Source organism: Haliaeetus albicilla, chromosome 1 (genome assembly GCF_947461875.1).
Source record: "Haliaeetus albicilla chromosome 1, bHalAlb1.1, whole genome shotgun sequence".
Classification (NCBI taxonomy): Eukaryota; Metazoa; Chordata; class Aves; order Accipitriformes; family Accipitridae; genus Haliaeetus; species Haliaeetus albicilla.
In genome coordinates, this window is record NC_091483.1 from 70530678 (window position 1) to 70547339 (window position 16662).

Genomic DNA, 16662 nt, shown 5'->3' on the forward strand with positions numbered 1-16662 from the left:
TACTTCGGTAATATCTTAGCCTTCAAGAGAATAAATGGTGAGCTGCTGCTTGCCAGGCTTCATGAATCTGTGGAGAGACTAACTTGTTACAGAAATCTCTCTGCATTATTTTTAGTCCCTAGATGAAGAAAAATGAGATATCAGACCTAAAACTACAGCTAGACAAGCTAAAAGGGTCTGGCAGCTTGAAGTGAAACTGGGATTGGGGTTATTTAAAATAACTGAGCAGGTTGGATAGGACAAAGTTTGGCAAAGTTTATTTTCCTAGCTTGATTTCCAGGACCAGCTTTCACAAGAAAGCAACATGAGTATATGTGTCTACTCTGGGCTTGCTCTGCATCCTTTTTAGGCACATTCAGCATTGTGAGGAATGTGTGGACTCTGAGCTCAAGCAGAGCTCACTGCTCCCAGGGGGTTGGAGCTCGAGCCTTGCAACTCAAAACTTGAGCAAGCTAGAGACTGGCTGAGAGTGCAATGCATGCAAAGGCATTTTGTTTCATTTTCCCCTCCACGGAGGTCAAGAGTGATGTCTGAGGCTAGAAGGAGTCATTGTATTGATGAAGATAATCCTTGTATGAGTCGGAACATGGAGCTTCACCTGGAGGGCTAGCAATTTAAGCGATCTTTCAAAAAGAACACTGGCTCTCCTCTGAGGATTTCAAGAGTAGTAGTAAACAATTCCTAAGTGTAATAAGACCACTGATTGGAAAAACTGTTTTGGTAGAAACTGCCTGCCTGTTCTGATGCCTATAATGAGACTTTAGGAAAAGATGTGTAAAGTATCCATCTGTCAGGGTATATCTGCCTGCTGGAAGCAGGTTTTGCTACTGCTCGAAGAGAAGAAGGAGGCTCAAGCCCTTAGTACACTGGTGAGAAGTTTCCTTGCTTACAGCACTAATAAAAAGACAACAGAAGCTGCTCAAATACATCAGTCTTGAGAATTTTGAAAGTATTCTCCAATGTTCAACAAAAAACTACTTAGATGCTGGGTACTCTGCCTTCTTCAGGATTGAGCCCAAAATTCCCACCCCAGAAGGGCTTCGTTTTGGGGCATAACCCTTCTTTATAACAAGAGTTATGTTGTGGGTGTTTGCTTTCCACCTGGAATGAACCTGTACCCAGGAGCAGCTCTGGTCTTAACTCAGGGCATGACCTTACAACATAAAAGCTTTTACTTGTCAATATTTAATTCAACATTTACTAAATGGCAGGTGGATACTAGGCTGACTTCACTGGAAATAACTTGGCAAAGATTTAACTAGCTTTAATCTACATGGAAGGTAATGTTGGAAATAAGCCTGACATAATGATAACATTTAATTCATGGCTCATAAGATTTTTCCTAAATGATGACATACCAGACTTGCATGTGTAAATGAGAGGAAATGGTTAAAACAACACTAATGGCCAAAACAGCAAAGAGTAATTATTAACCACTTTTTCTTGCAAAGAACTGGGAAATACTCTGCTGTAGCTGATCCAAGGCACTATTACGTAATAATCAGTAAAAACTATTTTTAAATATTCAATTTTCTTGTTCTGTTCCCCCCCACCCCCGATCTGTTAGATCTGCTTGTACTTACGCCTACATATTGGGAACTTTGAGGTTTTTAAGCTGAAAAGACTACTAAATAAAAATGGTCAGTGCCCTGGTTTTTCTCTCAAAACTATGGTTTTAGCAGTGCAGGAATGTGATACATTTCCATCAAGGATGTGCAGCCATGAAAGACACCAAATACCAGTTTTGGGGGTTTGACTAAGCGAGAAGTTAGATGTTCTCACTTCCACTGGCAATGTATTTATGTACATGCTTAATTTTCCTATGGAATTAGGTTTAAAACTAAACTGTATACTACTGCTTTGCCAGATCAGGGCATTTTTATAGAACTAAAATCTAAGCATCAGTTTGGCTTACCAGTTTGAGATTGCATTTCCAAAGGGCCTGTCTGCATAGAAATCAGCCACGTCTTTACGTGTGAATGAGCATTCACACGTGTGGTTATAGACACTGTATACTCTCTGGTTATCACGTTTACTCCAGCATTTCTGTTTTCAACTTCCTAACAATGAAAAAATTCATCTTGAACCTGAAATTAAAATTTCACAGACTTCTCTCTGAATATTCAGTTGGTGAGCTTTTAACTTAGGCTTGCTTGTAAAGATTCTCTCAATTCTGTTCTGTTTATAATTTCCATGAAAAAATCTTTGCTTCTTTCTTGCGTGGTATCTAACAAAGCAATTCTTGTTTCGTTTGTCCTATTTCTTGGTCGTGACTGCGTAAGTTGCCCTTGAGATGGTTTCTCTGTATTCTTGCTCAGGTTGATAAAGGTTAAATTTATAAACTTGAATCTAAAACTTGGGAAAACTTGGATCAAGGAGGTAGCTTTGTTTAGTCTGAAAGGATTAGTTCTAGCACAGAGCAGGCTGCTCTTCAATAATCATTGAATTCATGCTTTTTGAATAGGCATGTCTTCCCAAAGCTTAGACAACCACATATAACTTTGTTGATAAGGTAGCAGTGCCAGCTTCATAGCTTTGTCTTGCTTATTTTCCTGTCAGCAGAAGCTGATCATGGGACATGCTGAACAACAAGTCCTTTCCACAAATGACAGATGGTACTAAGAAGTAGTGCATCTTGGTTTTAGATGTCACAACTTAAATGTTGTGAAGATTTCAGTTAAAATGTAGATTATTTAAAATGTAGATTAAATGTGTATAGGTCGGGAAGGGATCATCTGTCACTTGTATCTGAGATACAAGATTTTTCTGAAATTCACCTGCCTGCTGCCTCACTCTCACTCCAGAGAGTGAGAGAATCTCCTATTTCCTTATAACCACTGTGTTAGAGAGCTAAGTACAAAACTATTTTATTTTCCTGTTAATATAAGATAATTGGTGCCAAGTCTAAAGACACTTATAGATAAAATATGCTAGGGGATCTTAAGGGAACTTCTTTCCTGTCCCTCAAAAGTGGTGTTTTCATTGATTAGCATCTTGTAACCGGAGAAGGATGCCTATGTTTAGCTGAAGTAAATTTGATGGTAATATCTTTTGAGAACTTCACTGAGATTTGTACAACAGGATCAAAAGTGATCCATAGGAGCTGCCAGAACAATCATAACCTAAAATACAAACCAAGGACCACATGGTCACTAATGTCACCTTCCCCAAAAGAACAAGGTTACTTCAAATCCCAGCCAGAATTTACAGTTTCAGCCAACTCATGTCTGTACAGCTGCCTCTCTACCTAACACATCTTGGATAGCTTCGCATCTGCAAGTTTACAGATAGTCCAACTCAATTAGCTATCAAGGGCCTTGAGGAAATGTTGATGAGCCTAATTTAATATACATTGGATTTTCAAACAAAGAAATACCCATACCAGCAGGGAAAAAAATGAAACAGAGAGCACCTTTTCACACCAAAGAGTGTTCTTAGCTCTGCTTAGCTTTGGCATGTAAGGAACTGATAGCAAAAGCAAAGTCAGAACTTGTCCCTTGTCCTGACCCATGTTTTGTTTAGTATTTAAACTAACACTGATATGGAGTTCCTCTCTATGGCACAAAGCCAGAAGAGCAGACAAGGTAAATCTTTTTATGAACTACTGTGGGTTTTATTACTGTACAGTATGTCTTGTCCTAGCCTTTCAACATCTTGCAGAGGAATGACTCCTGACAAGTACCACACGCTGCCTCTCACACACAAGTACTGGTCCAACACATCACTGTTAAAAGCCATTTACAGCACATGGAATGCTGTGGGTGTTCCTCTACCTGGTCACTTGTAATTGGGGTAAAAGTATATGAATGTGAGTCGTAGCCTTAGGCACTCGCATTTCAAATGCCTATTGGTTCGAATGTGGGAAGCAAAGCTTTTTCATGTTGTGTGACGACTGAAACAAAGACCTCTTGTATGGCATTACAGCCATACAAGGCAGTTTGTTTTCTATTGGGTAGGAAAGACTTATTGCATCAATTCCAGCTGAAGTGTCATACTATTGTCTGGTTTTACTGTTAATTATTACTTCTGAAAAGGTATAAAGGAGTTAAAACTGGCTTTGAATTTAATTCAATGATTTAACTGTCCCTACTTCAGAGAAGAGGGCTGCCGTAGCAATCCTGAAGAAGGCTGCTTCTGAATTGCACTGAACTTCAGAAATCACTGGAAGTGAAGAATACTTTGGATAAGTGGTGAGTAGTGCCTAAAAGTTGGACTTGGTATTTTGGAGCAACTTCTCAAATTTGGCAATGTTGTCAAGGGTTTGACTCAAGGAGGGAGGAATAGATTTATCTTGGTATCAGCCAATTCTGTGAAATTTGTAAACAATTAATTTCCTGTGCTAGTCAAGCACTCAGCTTCTATATAAGCAGTCATTAACTCTGAAATCTCTGTCCTCCTCTCCTGATTAATAGATTTCTATGGAAAATAGCTTTAATTTCCGCCCTGATTAATGTTTAAAAAAAACATACCAAAACACTTCATTTTGAAATAGAAATCCAATCTTTCCCCTTCTCAGTGTAAGAGATCAGATTGTGACTTGTATGAAATACTGAAATTCAGATACAATAATTCATCATCTTGTAAAGAGACTTTAGGACTGATACTGCAGATATAGGAAAAAAGAGACATACACGTTTTTTAACACTATGTCAACTGATTACTTAAGAGAACAGGTATTTCTGGAAGCTGGGGTGTCTACAATATTTGAGATTAACTCTTGCTAAATGGTTCAGTACCATAGGAATGCTCTGTGCCAAATTAAAGTCATGCCACACCTGACTCCAGCAATGGTATTTTAATATTGGGACTGTTTGACATTTTCCATAAACAGCATAAGAAGCATTGACTTGTACAGTCTTGCTTTCACCAGAATAGATCTAGTTTAACAAAACTACTTGAGAAGAAAATAATCCCTTCAGTTCTTAATGGACCTCCAGAACACCTATTTTAACCAGGTAGTTATGTCACTTATCAGGATCTAATACATAGTGTTCCTGATTTGGGGGACACAGAAACTTGAAATGTGTTCTTCATATTGGATGCTCTAATTAATCAATCTTTTCATTAATTGATGGTGGATTTTTTTTGTGTGAGTGTGAATGTGTGACTTACAGTACCAGGGAGAGGAGCACATTCATTGAGGTACACACCATAGATTAGTGACATAAGCATCTAGCTTGAAGCACAGGGAAGTCCTCAGCTGAAGTCTGTTACGTTACAAGGACGGCTCCTTTTTTTGAAAGGTGCAAGTGCTCAGCCATAGAGAATTTCGGCTGTAGTTGAGTGGAAAAAAGGTAACAGCACCCAAGCTACAGGATAGGAGTGAGATTCAAAACTTTTCTCCTCCATCCCCTTTTACTAGAGTTTTAGTGTTGAATAAAAAAAAAAAGTCTTCTGAAGCAGCTATTTCCAGTACAATACATAGCGAACCAAAGTACTCAAGTTGGGCAATTTTGCCTTTGCAAAGGCAAAAATTATTAGATGTCAGTCTACCATGGCCCAATAGGACTTACTGAGTCTGTGGGTTATTTTTACAGCAACGTGTTTTCCAAAGCTTTGCGATTCACAGCCTACTGCAGTGCTGTCTCTCTTAGTGCTTCCTTTTCCCATTTTTAAAGGAAGCCAAACTATTCTGTGCTACACCTGAAAGAGGTTTACTCTGAGGAGTGCAAAGCAGTCCCTTTCCATCCCTGAGAGGCTGTGATGGTTTATAATTACAAGTGAATTTTGTCAGCTGGAGGCTGCTCTTCTGACTTCCACATTTTCCATATCCATAGCAGTGCAAAGTTGACACAGACATAATCTTTCTATAGAGGCAATACATTTTGCTCTTGAGAGGCAGACGTGGAAGCTGTGTATGCCCATCATGAGGAATTTGTGTCAGCAGAACCTTTTATATCATCGATTAACTGCTTCTGTTGTGCCTTGGGTGGAGTGACTGGTGGCTTGGTATAAGTCCAGGCCCACCTGAACAAGAGGGCAAGTGGGCCCTGACTGGCTGCTGGCCCAAACAGTGTTTTACGCTCAGACTGCACAACAAAAATAATTGATCTATTCCAGGTCTTATACTCATCTTAGTCTGCATTTTTTTCTTAACAACTGTGGCTTATAACTCAGCTTTTCTGAGGTGGTCAACTCCTTGGTGATTTTGTCATCTAACATAACAAATATGGCTATTTAAAACCTGAGTTCATCTGAAACCGCTCCCTTTGCATATTTGCTTTTTGTGAACACGACAGCTTTCCAAAAGCTTTTGTTTTTCCTGACTCGCAGTCAGTTAATGAGTGCTGAATGTTCAACAGAAGTTCAGAACCAAACCTAGATTACAGTAGGTTTATTCATACCTCTCTCAAGTCAGTTTGCTGTGCCAGGCATAACGCTCCTGCTCTGTGAACTGCTGAGCCATCCTTGCCAAGGCTAACAATTTGTGAGAGTCAGCTGGACTGCACGTCCTACTAATGAACTCAACCTATGCATTGCTAAAGACACTGTTGGATAAGTAGCTAAGCAAACTGTAGCCCTGATCGTAATGCTGAAATGGAAGGTGCCCCCTGGCCTGATGGAAATGAGCCTTTCCCAATTCATGGGTCACCTTCGGACTAACTGTACAAGCTAAGGAGCAGACAGACCTAATCTTCCACTATAAAGAAAGAATAATGAATGAATATTTCTGGATCCACAACTTAAGCAACTTACCTGGTACTAGCATTATGAATTGCAGGGGGAAGGACTACGCTTTTCCGCCCTATCTGTGAAAACTTTTCAGTGAAAGGACACGAGCAGCAGCAGTACAAATCTCAGACTTTTATTCCCCTGAGTGGAATGTCACTTCTTTAGATTTTGTCAAACACTGCAATCTGAAGATCAGGTTTCTGCTTGCTGTAATCATGTCTCTCTTCCCTGCACACAAGTAAATAAGACTGCAAAAGTAACACTGACAAATCCGTGCAGGATTTCAGTGATTTCTACTCCCTCCCCAGTTCAGATTTCTTATTCTTTGCATGATGTTGGATGTCTGTCCTGGATATGGTAACATTCCTTTTTCTACAGTCAAGTGGATATGTTCAAAAAGTTGTGAAACAAGGGTTACCCAAAATATAGGAGGGACGGTTCAGTCTGAACACTTCTGCAGATGGTGCACTGCTAGCAATTAAACTTTCCAGACACAACAGACATATATTAAAAGCATTTTAGAACTGCTGAAAGAAGAGGAAGATTCAGCCATATAAAAAAACCCATGTGGCGAGGGAAGGCAAACACAAGTTATCCTTGCTAGTGGCTTCGCTGTGAGGTTGAGTTATGTCTCTTCAGATGCTTAGCAGGCTGTTTCTGACTGAGTCCGTGCTGTTTCTGTTTGTGCTATGCCCCGTATACTCTTTGTCTTGTAAGCTCTTAAATTCCAGTTTGATGATGCTTTGTTCATGCTCTGTCAGAACCTTCATTAATTTAATTATCTACATTATCTATATATGAAATGCTGAATAGCATGTGGGTGCTGCAGTGAGCAAGTCTGACATTATTTTTGGTATGCTTGTTAAATGTGGCATGGGACAGGTGAACTGTTTGATGATGAGAATAAGCATCTCTCCTATGAAGTGAAATACATGTGCCTTGAAAGCTCTTTTTGAAGAGTAATTCAGCAGGAATTGACTAAGGCCCTTTGCAGCAGAGGGAAAGGAGTTGTCTGCAGGTTTTTAGTATTGACTGCACTGGGAGGTAGAGAGGGAAGAATGTCATTTTTCTGGCTTTAGTGCTTATAGGATGCTGTCACGTCTCTAGCTTCTCTTACTTAAAAACTCAGCCAGATTTCTTGCAACCATCTGATATAATGGCCCCAGTACTGCCAAAGGCAGTACTTCTATCAGACAGGATTTCTTCTTAGAAAACCTCTTGTATCTGTGATGGCCTCAACACAATTTCCACTCCAACATGCTGTTTCACTAAACTGACTGCTACTCCCCATGTATCATAGCTCACTATCTTGTAGACTCCTGTCTACAAGACAACTTGCATTCAGGACTGCATCTATCGTTACTATAATGACCAAGTAAGCAAAGATCTTGAAATGTGCTGTCATCTCAAGATGTTGAGATAGAAGAACCCAGTAATCTGTATTCCAAATGAACTGAACAGACTGACAGACTGCCCAAGATCATACAATGAAGCACAGTCATTGTGGTTTAACCCCAGCCAGCAACTAAGCACCGTGCAGCTGCTCACTCACTCCCCCCCTCCCCACTGTGGGATGGGAGAGAGAATCAGAAGGAAAAAGGTAAAACTCGTGGGTTGAGATAAGAACAGTTTAATAGAACAGAAAGAAAGAAACTAATAATGATAATAATAACAATAATAAAATGACAATAATAATAAAAGGATGCAAATATACAAAACAAGTGATGCACAGTGCAATTGCTCACTACTCGTCGACCGATACCCAGTTAGTTCCCAAGCAGCAATCCCCCCCAGCCCCACTCCCCCAGTTTATATACTGGGCATGGCATCACATGGTATGGAATACCCCTTTGGCCAGTTTGGGTCAGCTGTCCTGGCTGTGTCCCCTCCCAACTTCTTGGGCCCCTCCAGCCTTCTTGCTGGCTGGGCATGAGAAGCTGAAAAATCCTTGACTTAGTCTAAACACTACTGAGCAACAACTGAAAACATCAGTGTGTTATCAACATTCTTCTCATACTGAATCCAAAACATAACACTATACCAGCTACTAGAAGGAAAATTAACTCTATCCCAGCCAAAACAAGGACAACAGTGTAAATAATAGATAATGCATCCTCTCTGAAACCCCAGAAATCAGTTTAGTTTCTTACTAAATGATGATTAAAATGTCCTTTAACATTATTAAAGCACATACAGTGATGTTCAGGCAAGAATTTTCTTGACAAAGCAGTAAACGAATGGAGCCCTCCTTTGTAAATGCATTCAGGCAATGTCCCAGTTAATATAAGGTCTAATAATCACTAGAATCACACCACCAATTAATCCAAATGTCTTGGCTGCAACCCAGCCATAGTAATGTAGTTCCACCTGACTATCTAAACTCCTTCTGTAGTTGCAGTGGGTCTGATGCTCCCATTCTAATAGAGACAGCATGTCCACTGAAGGGCCTGACACTGTAGCTTTTTCCCCTTCATGCTTTAGTTGTGCTAAGAGCTACTATGCCTGCTCCAAAGAGCATGCCGCTCTCTGAGTAGACTACTTAAACACAGCTAGCATGTATGGTTCTGTTGCTTTTAACTGCATTCAGTTTGGTGCTGCTATGCCTTCCTGAACAAGGATCTCACTTTTGAAGGGAGCAGCTATACTTCTTATAGGCTTTTTCAAGTCCTTCCCGGGTCATATTTATGATTTTATTAAAAAAAAAAAAATCTGCGTCAGCTGAACAGTAACACAACTTTCCCTCTTTTCTTCCTCAGCTATTACCTAACGAGGTAACAGAATGGAGAACAAACAGCAAAGCAACGGTGAGATGAAAGAAAATAAGGCAGTGAAGAAAAAAACGGTGAGTCAATTCCCCAAATCTTCTGTCAACACATTTGTTTGCTATTTGGGGACTGGAGGCAGAAAATAACTATTTGGAACCTATATGAACACTCGCAGGCACAGGCTCAGTATCCTAAACATAGGAACGCTGCTGTTACCTTTCTGCCTTCGGTACCTGGACTGCTAAAGGGCTTAGTGTGAGGCTGCACCACAGGCCTCTCATTTTTTCCTGTGTTTCTCCTTACACGTATGTCTGGTTTTGAACTAGCCAAAAAATGGTTTAGGCAAACCATTCTGGGATTACTTGACTTTAGGACAGGTTAAAGCCTCCCTTTTATGGGACGGACTCTGTCACTGAGGACAGTGGTAATATTTTGGAGGACAGTTTCTGTGCCTTCAAAAGGAAATTTTGGGAGGGTGTATTCTGTGGAAAAAGGCTTTGATTTTTGTCTCTGACGCCTTTCTTATACAAAACCCGCAAAGCTGTGTATTCTTCCCCCTTTTTTTTTCTTTGGCTCTGACATGTAAGAGGAGAGCAAAATGATGCTTCTTTCCATGGGAACATGGAGTTTTGAGCAAGGGGAAGCTGCCAGGATGAAAATTTGTGGGGTACAGAGAGTAGCATGCATTTAGTTTCTCTGTAACTTACTAACGGCAATTGTAAAAGGTCAAAAAATGTGAGTATGTTAAGGTGAGAAATTATGTCCATATTAATCACATGCAGCCATATTATTTGTATTTGAGTATGAACTGGACTACTTGCACTGTGCTATTTAAAATGAAACTAAACAAAACACAGGTGTCTGATTCATCTCAAATACACGCCATGTATTTTAGAGGCTTGATTCTCCTAACTTGACTCGTTTACCGCTTATGACCATTCAAAGTGATTATAAATGATGTCTGGATCATCTATCTATGCTGACGTTTCTCAATATGTACGATAATTTTACATGTTAATGGCTTTCTATTCAAACGCTGCAAAGTTTATTAGCTTGATCTGAGCCAATGACACTTCAAAGTTGCTGCATCATAAACTGCTTTCAAACCTGCAGTGCTTTATGGCGTTCCTTATTGTGTCTTCTGGGAGCTCGAAGCTAGTTGTGAGGTATGTAGCATGTCAGAAATGGAAACAGCGCAGATTTACACCAATATGAACTGCAGTCATCTGGGAATAGTTCCCAGACGCACTTAACGCTCATCCGCTGCCAACTAGAAGGTGTAGTTTAACTCTTAGCAGTGCAAAGCCCCCATGTTTGCAAAGAGGTACCTTCAAAAAGAATAGCGGGAAGCTTTCGTCTTCCCCAGGTAGCAGGTCCTACCCGCCACCCGTTAGGCAGCCGCAGCGCGGCGTGTCCGATCTCAACCCCCCAGGGCCGCGGGATGTGGTGAACATCTTCATCGGCCACACGTCTTGCGGAATCTTCACTTTCCAGCCTCGGCCACACGGGAAGGCTCTTCCCCTCCTCGCTGCAGCCTCTCGCCCCCAGAAGGGCAGCCCGGGTGTCCAGGCGGCACCCGCGGCGCGGGGTGGTCCCCCAGCCCCTGTGCCGCTCGAGGGGCGGGGGGGGGCGCCATGATCACCCGCTCCTGGCATTTCCCTGCCCTGCCGAGGGAAGAGGCCTGCCGGGAAAGCACACGCACGGCGCCGGGCGTGCACGTTGGCCCAAGCGAAGCGCAAGCACTCCGATAAATGGGCTTGGGCTCTTCCATCCTTTGAGCGCCGCCTGCAGCCCCCACCCCCCCCCCCCGGGCCGGGGTGCTCCGGCCGCTGACTCTCCCCTCCCGGGAGCCAGCCATGTCCTCCCCCGGCCGGCGCTGCTAAACCGGGCCAGGGCCGGCCCGCCCGGGCACCGCCCGGGCACCCCCCGGGCACGGCGGCCCCCCCCCGCCGCCGCCGCCGCCGCCTCCCGCGCCCCCGCCCCCGCTGCGCCCCGCGCGCTGCCCGGCGGGGATGCGCGGCCGGTGCGCGCGTGCGGCAGCGGCATGGACCCGGCGGCGGGGCCCGAGGCGGCCACGCTGGTGGCGGGGGGAGAGGGGGGCGGCCGCCGCCGCCGCCGCGGCCGGAGCGTAAGTAGCGCGGGGCGGCGTCTCGTCGTTTTGGGGAGCGACCGTCGGTGGGGGAGCGGTGGGCGGCCGGCGGGGCGGGGAGCTCGGCCTAGGCTGCCCGCGCCTCGGGGGCGGCTAGGCGGAGGGGAAGGGGGCGATTTCGGTCCTTTCCCAGCGCGGGGAGGGCAGGGAGGGACAGCGGGGCTGGGCCGTGCGAGCCGGAGTAACTCCCCGGGGCTCCCCCGGGAGCGCGGCGGGGCTCAGGTTGCGGAGCGGCGGCGGCGGCGGCGCCGAGCCCTTCCCCGCTCGGAAAGTTGTTGGTGCCGGTGCAGGAGAGGCCGGCGGCGGGCGGGCGCGGGGGCAGAGCTAAAAATACCGCGGCCGGCGAGCCGGGACCCAGAGGACGGGCGGAGGGCAGCGGCGGGAGAGCGGCCGCCCGCGGGGGCGAGGCGAGCGGCGGCGGGGGCAGAGGGAGGCGGGGGCGCGTCCTGCTCCACCGCTTCTCCCCCAGACCGCCCGTATCGGCGGGTCCTCGGGGGGAGAGGAGCGGAGGTTTCTCCTCTTCTCCCTCCCGCAGCCCCAAGGGCCGCCGGGTCGGCGGGGGCACCTGCCGGGAGCTTAACGGGCACGGCCGCGCTCTGAGCTGGAGGTGGGCTGCTCGGGGCTTTCCTACGACTGGGTGTCGTTCGGGGTAGCTAGCGGGTAAGGTGCTCCGAAGTCCGCCTTCCCACTGTCAGTAGAAAGTCTCAGCAAGAGCCGTTTGAGCGTATGAAAACTCCCTTACGCACGCGTGCAATGTTTACCGCTTAGGATTGTGCTTCATGTGCACCTGAGAAGGGGGTTGTAACTTAACTGACCAAAGTACAGTTTTCTAAACTCTGTTTTGAAAGCTGAAATGCAAACTGTTGTCCATTTAAAAAAAAAAAAAAAAAGAGAATTTAAGACCTATAGCAGCCAACACAAATGCCACACTGTGTGCTGAACAAGGACGGGAGTTGGGAAAAGCGTTGTTCAGAGCACGGTGCCCTGGGACCCGCGATAAGACCAAAAACGTGGACTTTCACAAGTAAGGAGTTCTCGGGTATCTGGAGGTCTTTGCTGTGAACTGACGTGCAGCTTTCCTGACTGAACACTTACTGCTGTGGTGACGTTCACACCTACCTGCCCTTGAGCTGACCGCAGCGACGCATGAGCACATGGATGGCGGGGAAGTCAAGGAACACCTAGGAGGGAGGCGTGGTCGCCTTCTTGTTTCCCAGTCACTGTAAAACACATTAGGTTGGGGTTTTTTTCCCCTTTCCTGTTGTTAATGTTGCCACAGCGTTAATATTTTTTTGAGCAACAGTTTGATTTTTTTTTTTTTTTTTTTTGCATTCTTGCTTCATTGTGCTTTCATCTTTTATCTGGCATTGCTGAAGCCTGAGCAAATATTTAAAATGGTGTGTGAGGAGACAGGTCATGGGGAAGTTGAAGTTTGTGTTCTAAGAACTGTAAAACTCTGAATCGAGTAAGTCTGAGGTTTTCTGCAGCAGGCTGTATCCTTGAGAAATTCTTGGTATTGAAGTAGGCTCGAAACCCAGCTATTTGCAACGCTTGAAAATGAAGTGCATGTGGGGTTTTCCAGGTTGGCAGTACTTCCATGGTTTGTCCTGCATTATCTTCCACTTAGCCTTTTGGGCATGTAATTTGCCTGTGCTGAAAGGTTTAAGCATTCAGTGGAGTTTTTAACGAGCAGTAGGCTATATGATCCGAATCATTTTGTTCGCAGGATTTTTCTGATGGGTCTAACCTTGTTAGAGTAGAGCCCTTTAGCAACGTTGCATCAATGTTACCACATAGCACTTGTGAACTTGCGCTTATCATTTGTGAACCCTTTGGGAGCAGCCTGGTAGACCTCCAGGAATATTCTCCTCAGCATCGTTGGTTCAGAGGAGTAGTGATTTCTCCTAAGTGTAGGAACACTTGTGCATAGTAGAGAAATAATGGGCACCTAATATGAGGTGTTATCACCAGAAGCTAAATAAAACCTAATGTCAAAATTTCTACTCTTTGCTACCAAAGTAATGGTGCAAAGCTCTGTGTGTGTGTGTGTGTGGCAGGTTCATTTTAAGAAGCTGGCTAATAACAAGAAATTGTATTTGGCTTATGTGATGAACTCAGTGGGATCTGTTTCTTACAGAGGCTTTTTTCCTCCTGTACACTTCCTCCTGACCTGACCGAAAACAGGCTGGTTAATGAACTGTGTAATCTCTTAAAAAGTGCTCACATCATGTGGAAGAAGTTAAAAACACTCAGCTGTCCCACAGGGCGCGCTTTGAGCCCTCAGGAGTGACAGCTAGGGAGCGTGGCGTAGCCCACATGTGCTGGGTTGTATGCTGCGGTCCCTGCCCTGGCACCCCAGTATCTCACCCCTTCTTCACGGATCATAGCGAGTCTGCGACGACGGCGTGGAACACGAGCTCTGGCACATGCTAACCACCACGGTGCGTTCGCTTGCCGTGCTGTGCCTGTGAGGCTGGTGGAGCTCGGTACCGTCTATCATCACTGCTGCCATGCAATGTGCTAGCTACACAGACCTAGTTTGTGCTCTAAATCTTCATTTTCCAAGGCAAATATACAGCTTTGTGCAGTTGATAGAATGTATAGACTCATTAAGCTGTCATGTCTGCTCTAAGTGATATAACTGAAACTGAGTTTATTAGGCCTGCTTAAGCAGGTCTTTCTCCTTTTGAAAGGATTGAGGCTTCCTTTTGAAGTGATGAGGCTGGGCATAAAATGACAGTGAGCTGTGCCTGAAATTCGAGATTCTTAGCAGAGGTTTGTTTGTTGGGTTTTTTTTTATATTCAAAACACATTAAAAAGCCATCTACTTCAGTGTATTCAGAGGTCAAGAAAGATGAGTTGTTTTCCATGATCTACAAAATGACATTCACGACTGACCAGCCACCAAAGCACTAATATCTCTTGGGAATGGCAATGGCCACTTCTGCCTCTCTCTGTAATCCAGCAGGAGAACTGAGTGGCAGAAAGAATAATACTGGGGAAGGTGGAAAGGACCCTGAAATGCAAAATCTCTCAAATCAAAGCAGTCTTACCTTTTATTCAACAGCTGATGTGGAAGAAGAAATTGTTAGCAGAGGTGGGCTGAAAACAGGATGAGGGGGATGGAGGGAGCAGACCTGAGAAGGGAAAGGTACAGGTGTGTCGCTGGGGAAAAACGGCAAATAGTGTCTCCACTGTAGAGTGTGTGCGTGTGGCAGCAATTACGGTTGGAGACTTGCATTTGGGTTACAAAACCTAGTTTCTAGGCATCATTTTAATTTTTTTGGTCACGATTTCACTAATCCTGGTACTCATGGGAGTGGGGGGTGCACCGTCTCACAGGTTTTCATTGAAGTCAGGTCTACCCACAGACCTGTTGCATCAAATATATGCTTCTCCTTGCTTAGCTGTGTTACTGGTATGTTGCCAATAGTTTCCTTGGCCGAGAATATGCTTCTCCAGCATTTTGCTTTTTGGTGTGGGTGCTGCTGGGATGCTTGCAGGAAAAATCTGTGAGGTTGAAAGAAGTTAAAATGCTCACTTGTGTTGAGAGAAACTCAAATATTCACTTATGTCTTGGTAAATGTTAACTGAGATGCTGTCACTTCAAATTTACTGTCCCTTGGATCGCAGCAAGGGGAAGTGTTTCAGGCCATTATTCTGCAGCAAGGACATCTGCCTGTAGGAGCTATGCAAGATAGCATAAGGAGTGTCTAAAACCTGAGGTACGTTAATTTAAAGTATACTAACAATGGCTGCATCTTTTCTTTGTTTTTCAGAATTGGTCTGGGAGTCTTATTGTAGCCTCTTTAACTGGTGCTTTTGGGTCGTCTTTTCTTTATGGTTACAATCTCTCGGTGGTGAACGCTCCCGCAGCGGTAAGTGACTGACAAAACTGGAATTTAGTATCAGTAGAGGGCAGCCTTGGCCAGCTCTTGTGCGCTCCTCAACATCCTGCCTTTATAATCCTTCTGATGTAGTAGAAGACGTTAAATCTCATTTGATAACTGAAAGCTTCTTTCTGCTGTCCATGAGGTTTTCACATAAGTTCAGTAGCTGTCAGGAAACTAAATGCCGCTGTCGAGGTGAGTGGGTGCACGTGGTTTGCTTCTCACCCAGGCTAATGCTAAACCTTCTTGCACACTTTTGCATTATAAGGTATTTTTAATAGTCTGTCTTTCCAACTAGTGAGTATTTGGTAGCCTTATGCACATGTTCAGCAGCTTCTGTCCGCATCATTCAGTTCTGGAGGGTTGCACAACATTTCATTCCCACAGTACTGATATTATAAATAATGCCTCTGGCTTCCTCTTGAATAATGGGCCTCCTCTTCTGCGTTTCGTGGTGGTGCCTTGTTTGATTCGGAATTCAAAACTGCTGTGTTGGCCATCTGTTGGCTGCAACATATGGAATAGATTTGATGAATAGAGTACTGTGAAATCAGTGTGCAATGTTTGGGTGATTTCATTAAAATATGAGTTATCACAAATGGAAATCTGAACATTTTGTTTTTACACTGGCGTACTGGAGATCCTCTTAATTCAGTCAAGCACAGCAGTAAGCAATTCAGTGGGGTTGCAAGCAATGCTATTTTGAAAAAGTAGCTAGTACGTTTTGGGAACTTACTGTGGAAATTCCAATTCAAAATAGTTCCTTTCCAAAGCTAAGCTCCTTCTTTTACGGAAATCTCTTATTAAAATATGTGGCTAGGTTTCCACCTAAACAGGTTGGTCACATTAAAAATGGATGCAATATTTATGTAAATAGTGAAAGAAGAATTTTTAACTTATATTTCATACGTGCCAGCTAATCAAACTGCAGGAGAATACCCCTGCAGTTCTCACCAGTGAACTTTACTGCAGGTTATCTTGTAAGGTAGAGTCAGTCCAGCTTCCTTTTTGTTGCAAGGGGGGAATAAACTGTACCAGCTCTGCTCAGAGCGGAGATCGCTTCCCGCTCAGTCCCCTACTTTTCCGTGGGGAAGAGCAGTGGCCCATCGCAGGTGTGCTTCCCCCTGCGCACAGCGCTTGACCACACAAGAAACCCAGAATGAGAAGTCTCCATGCGCTTGTTCAA

General features: G+C 44.3%; 1 protein-coding gene across 2 annotated transcripts in view; it reads left to right on the plus strand.

Moving 5' to 3' along the window:
* The first annotated feature begins 3988 nt into the window (after nucleotides 1-3988).
* The window catches only part of SLC2A9 (solute carrier family 2 member 9), a 115339-nt gene continuing 102665 nt past the window's right edge, over nucleotides 3989-16662 (plus strand). Inside the window, exons 1-3 of one of the 2 annotated variants that reach the window (XM_069793575.1) lie at nucleotides 3989-4190; nucleotides 9429-9514; nucleotides 15366-15464. In XM_069793575.1, coding sequence (XP_069649676.1) covers nucleotides 9452-9514; nucleotides 15366-15464 — 162 coding nt within the window. In that variant the 5' untranslated portion in view covers nucleotides 3989-4190; nucleotides 9429-9451. Of the gene's footprint in view, nucleotides 4191-9428; nucleotides 9515-11448; nucleotides 11566-15365; nucleotides 15465-16662 lie in introns of those variants that run through there. The other variant, XM_069793564.1, reaches the window with a different exon arrangement.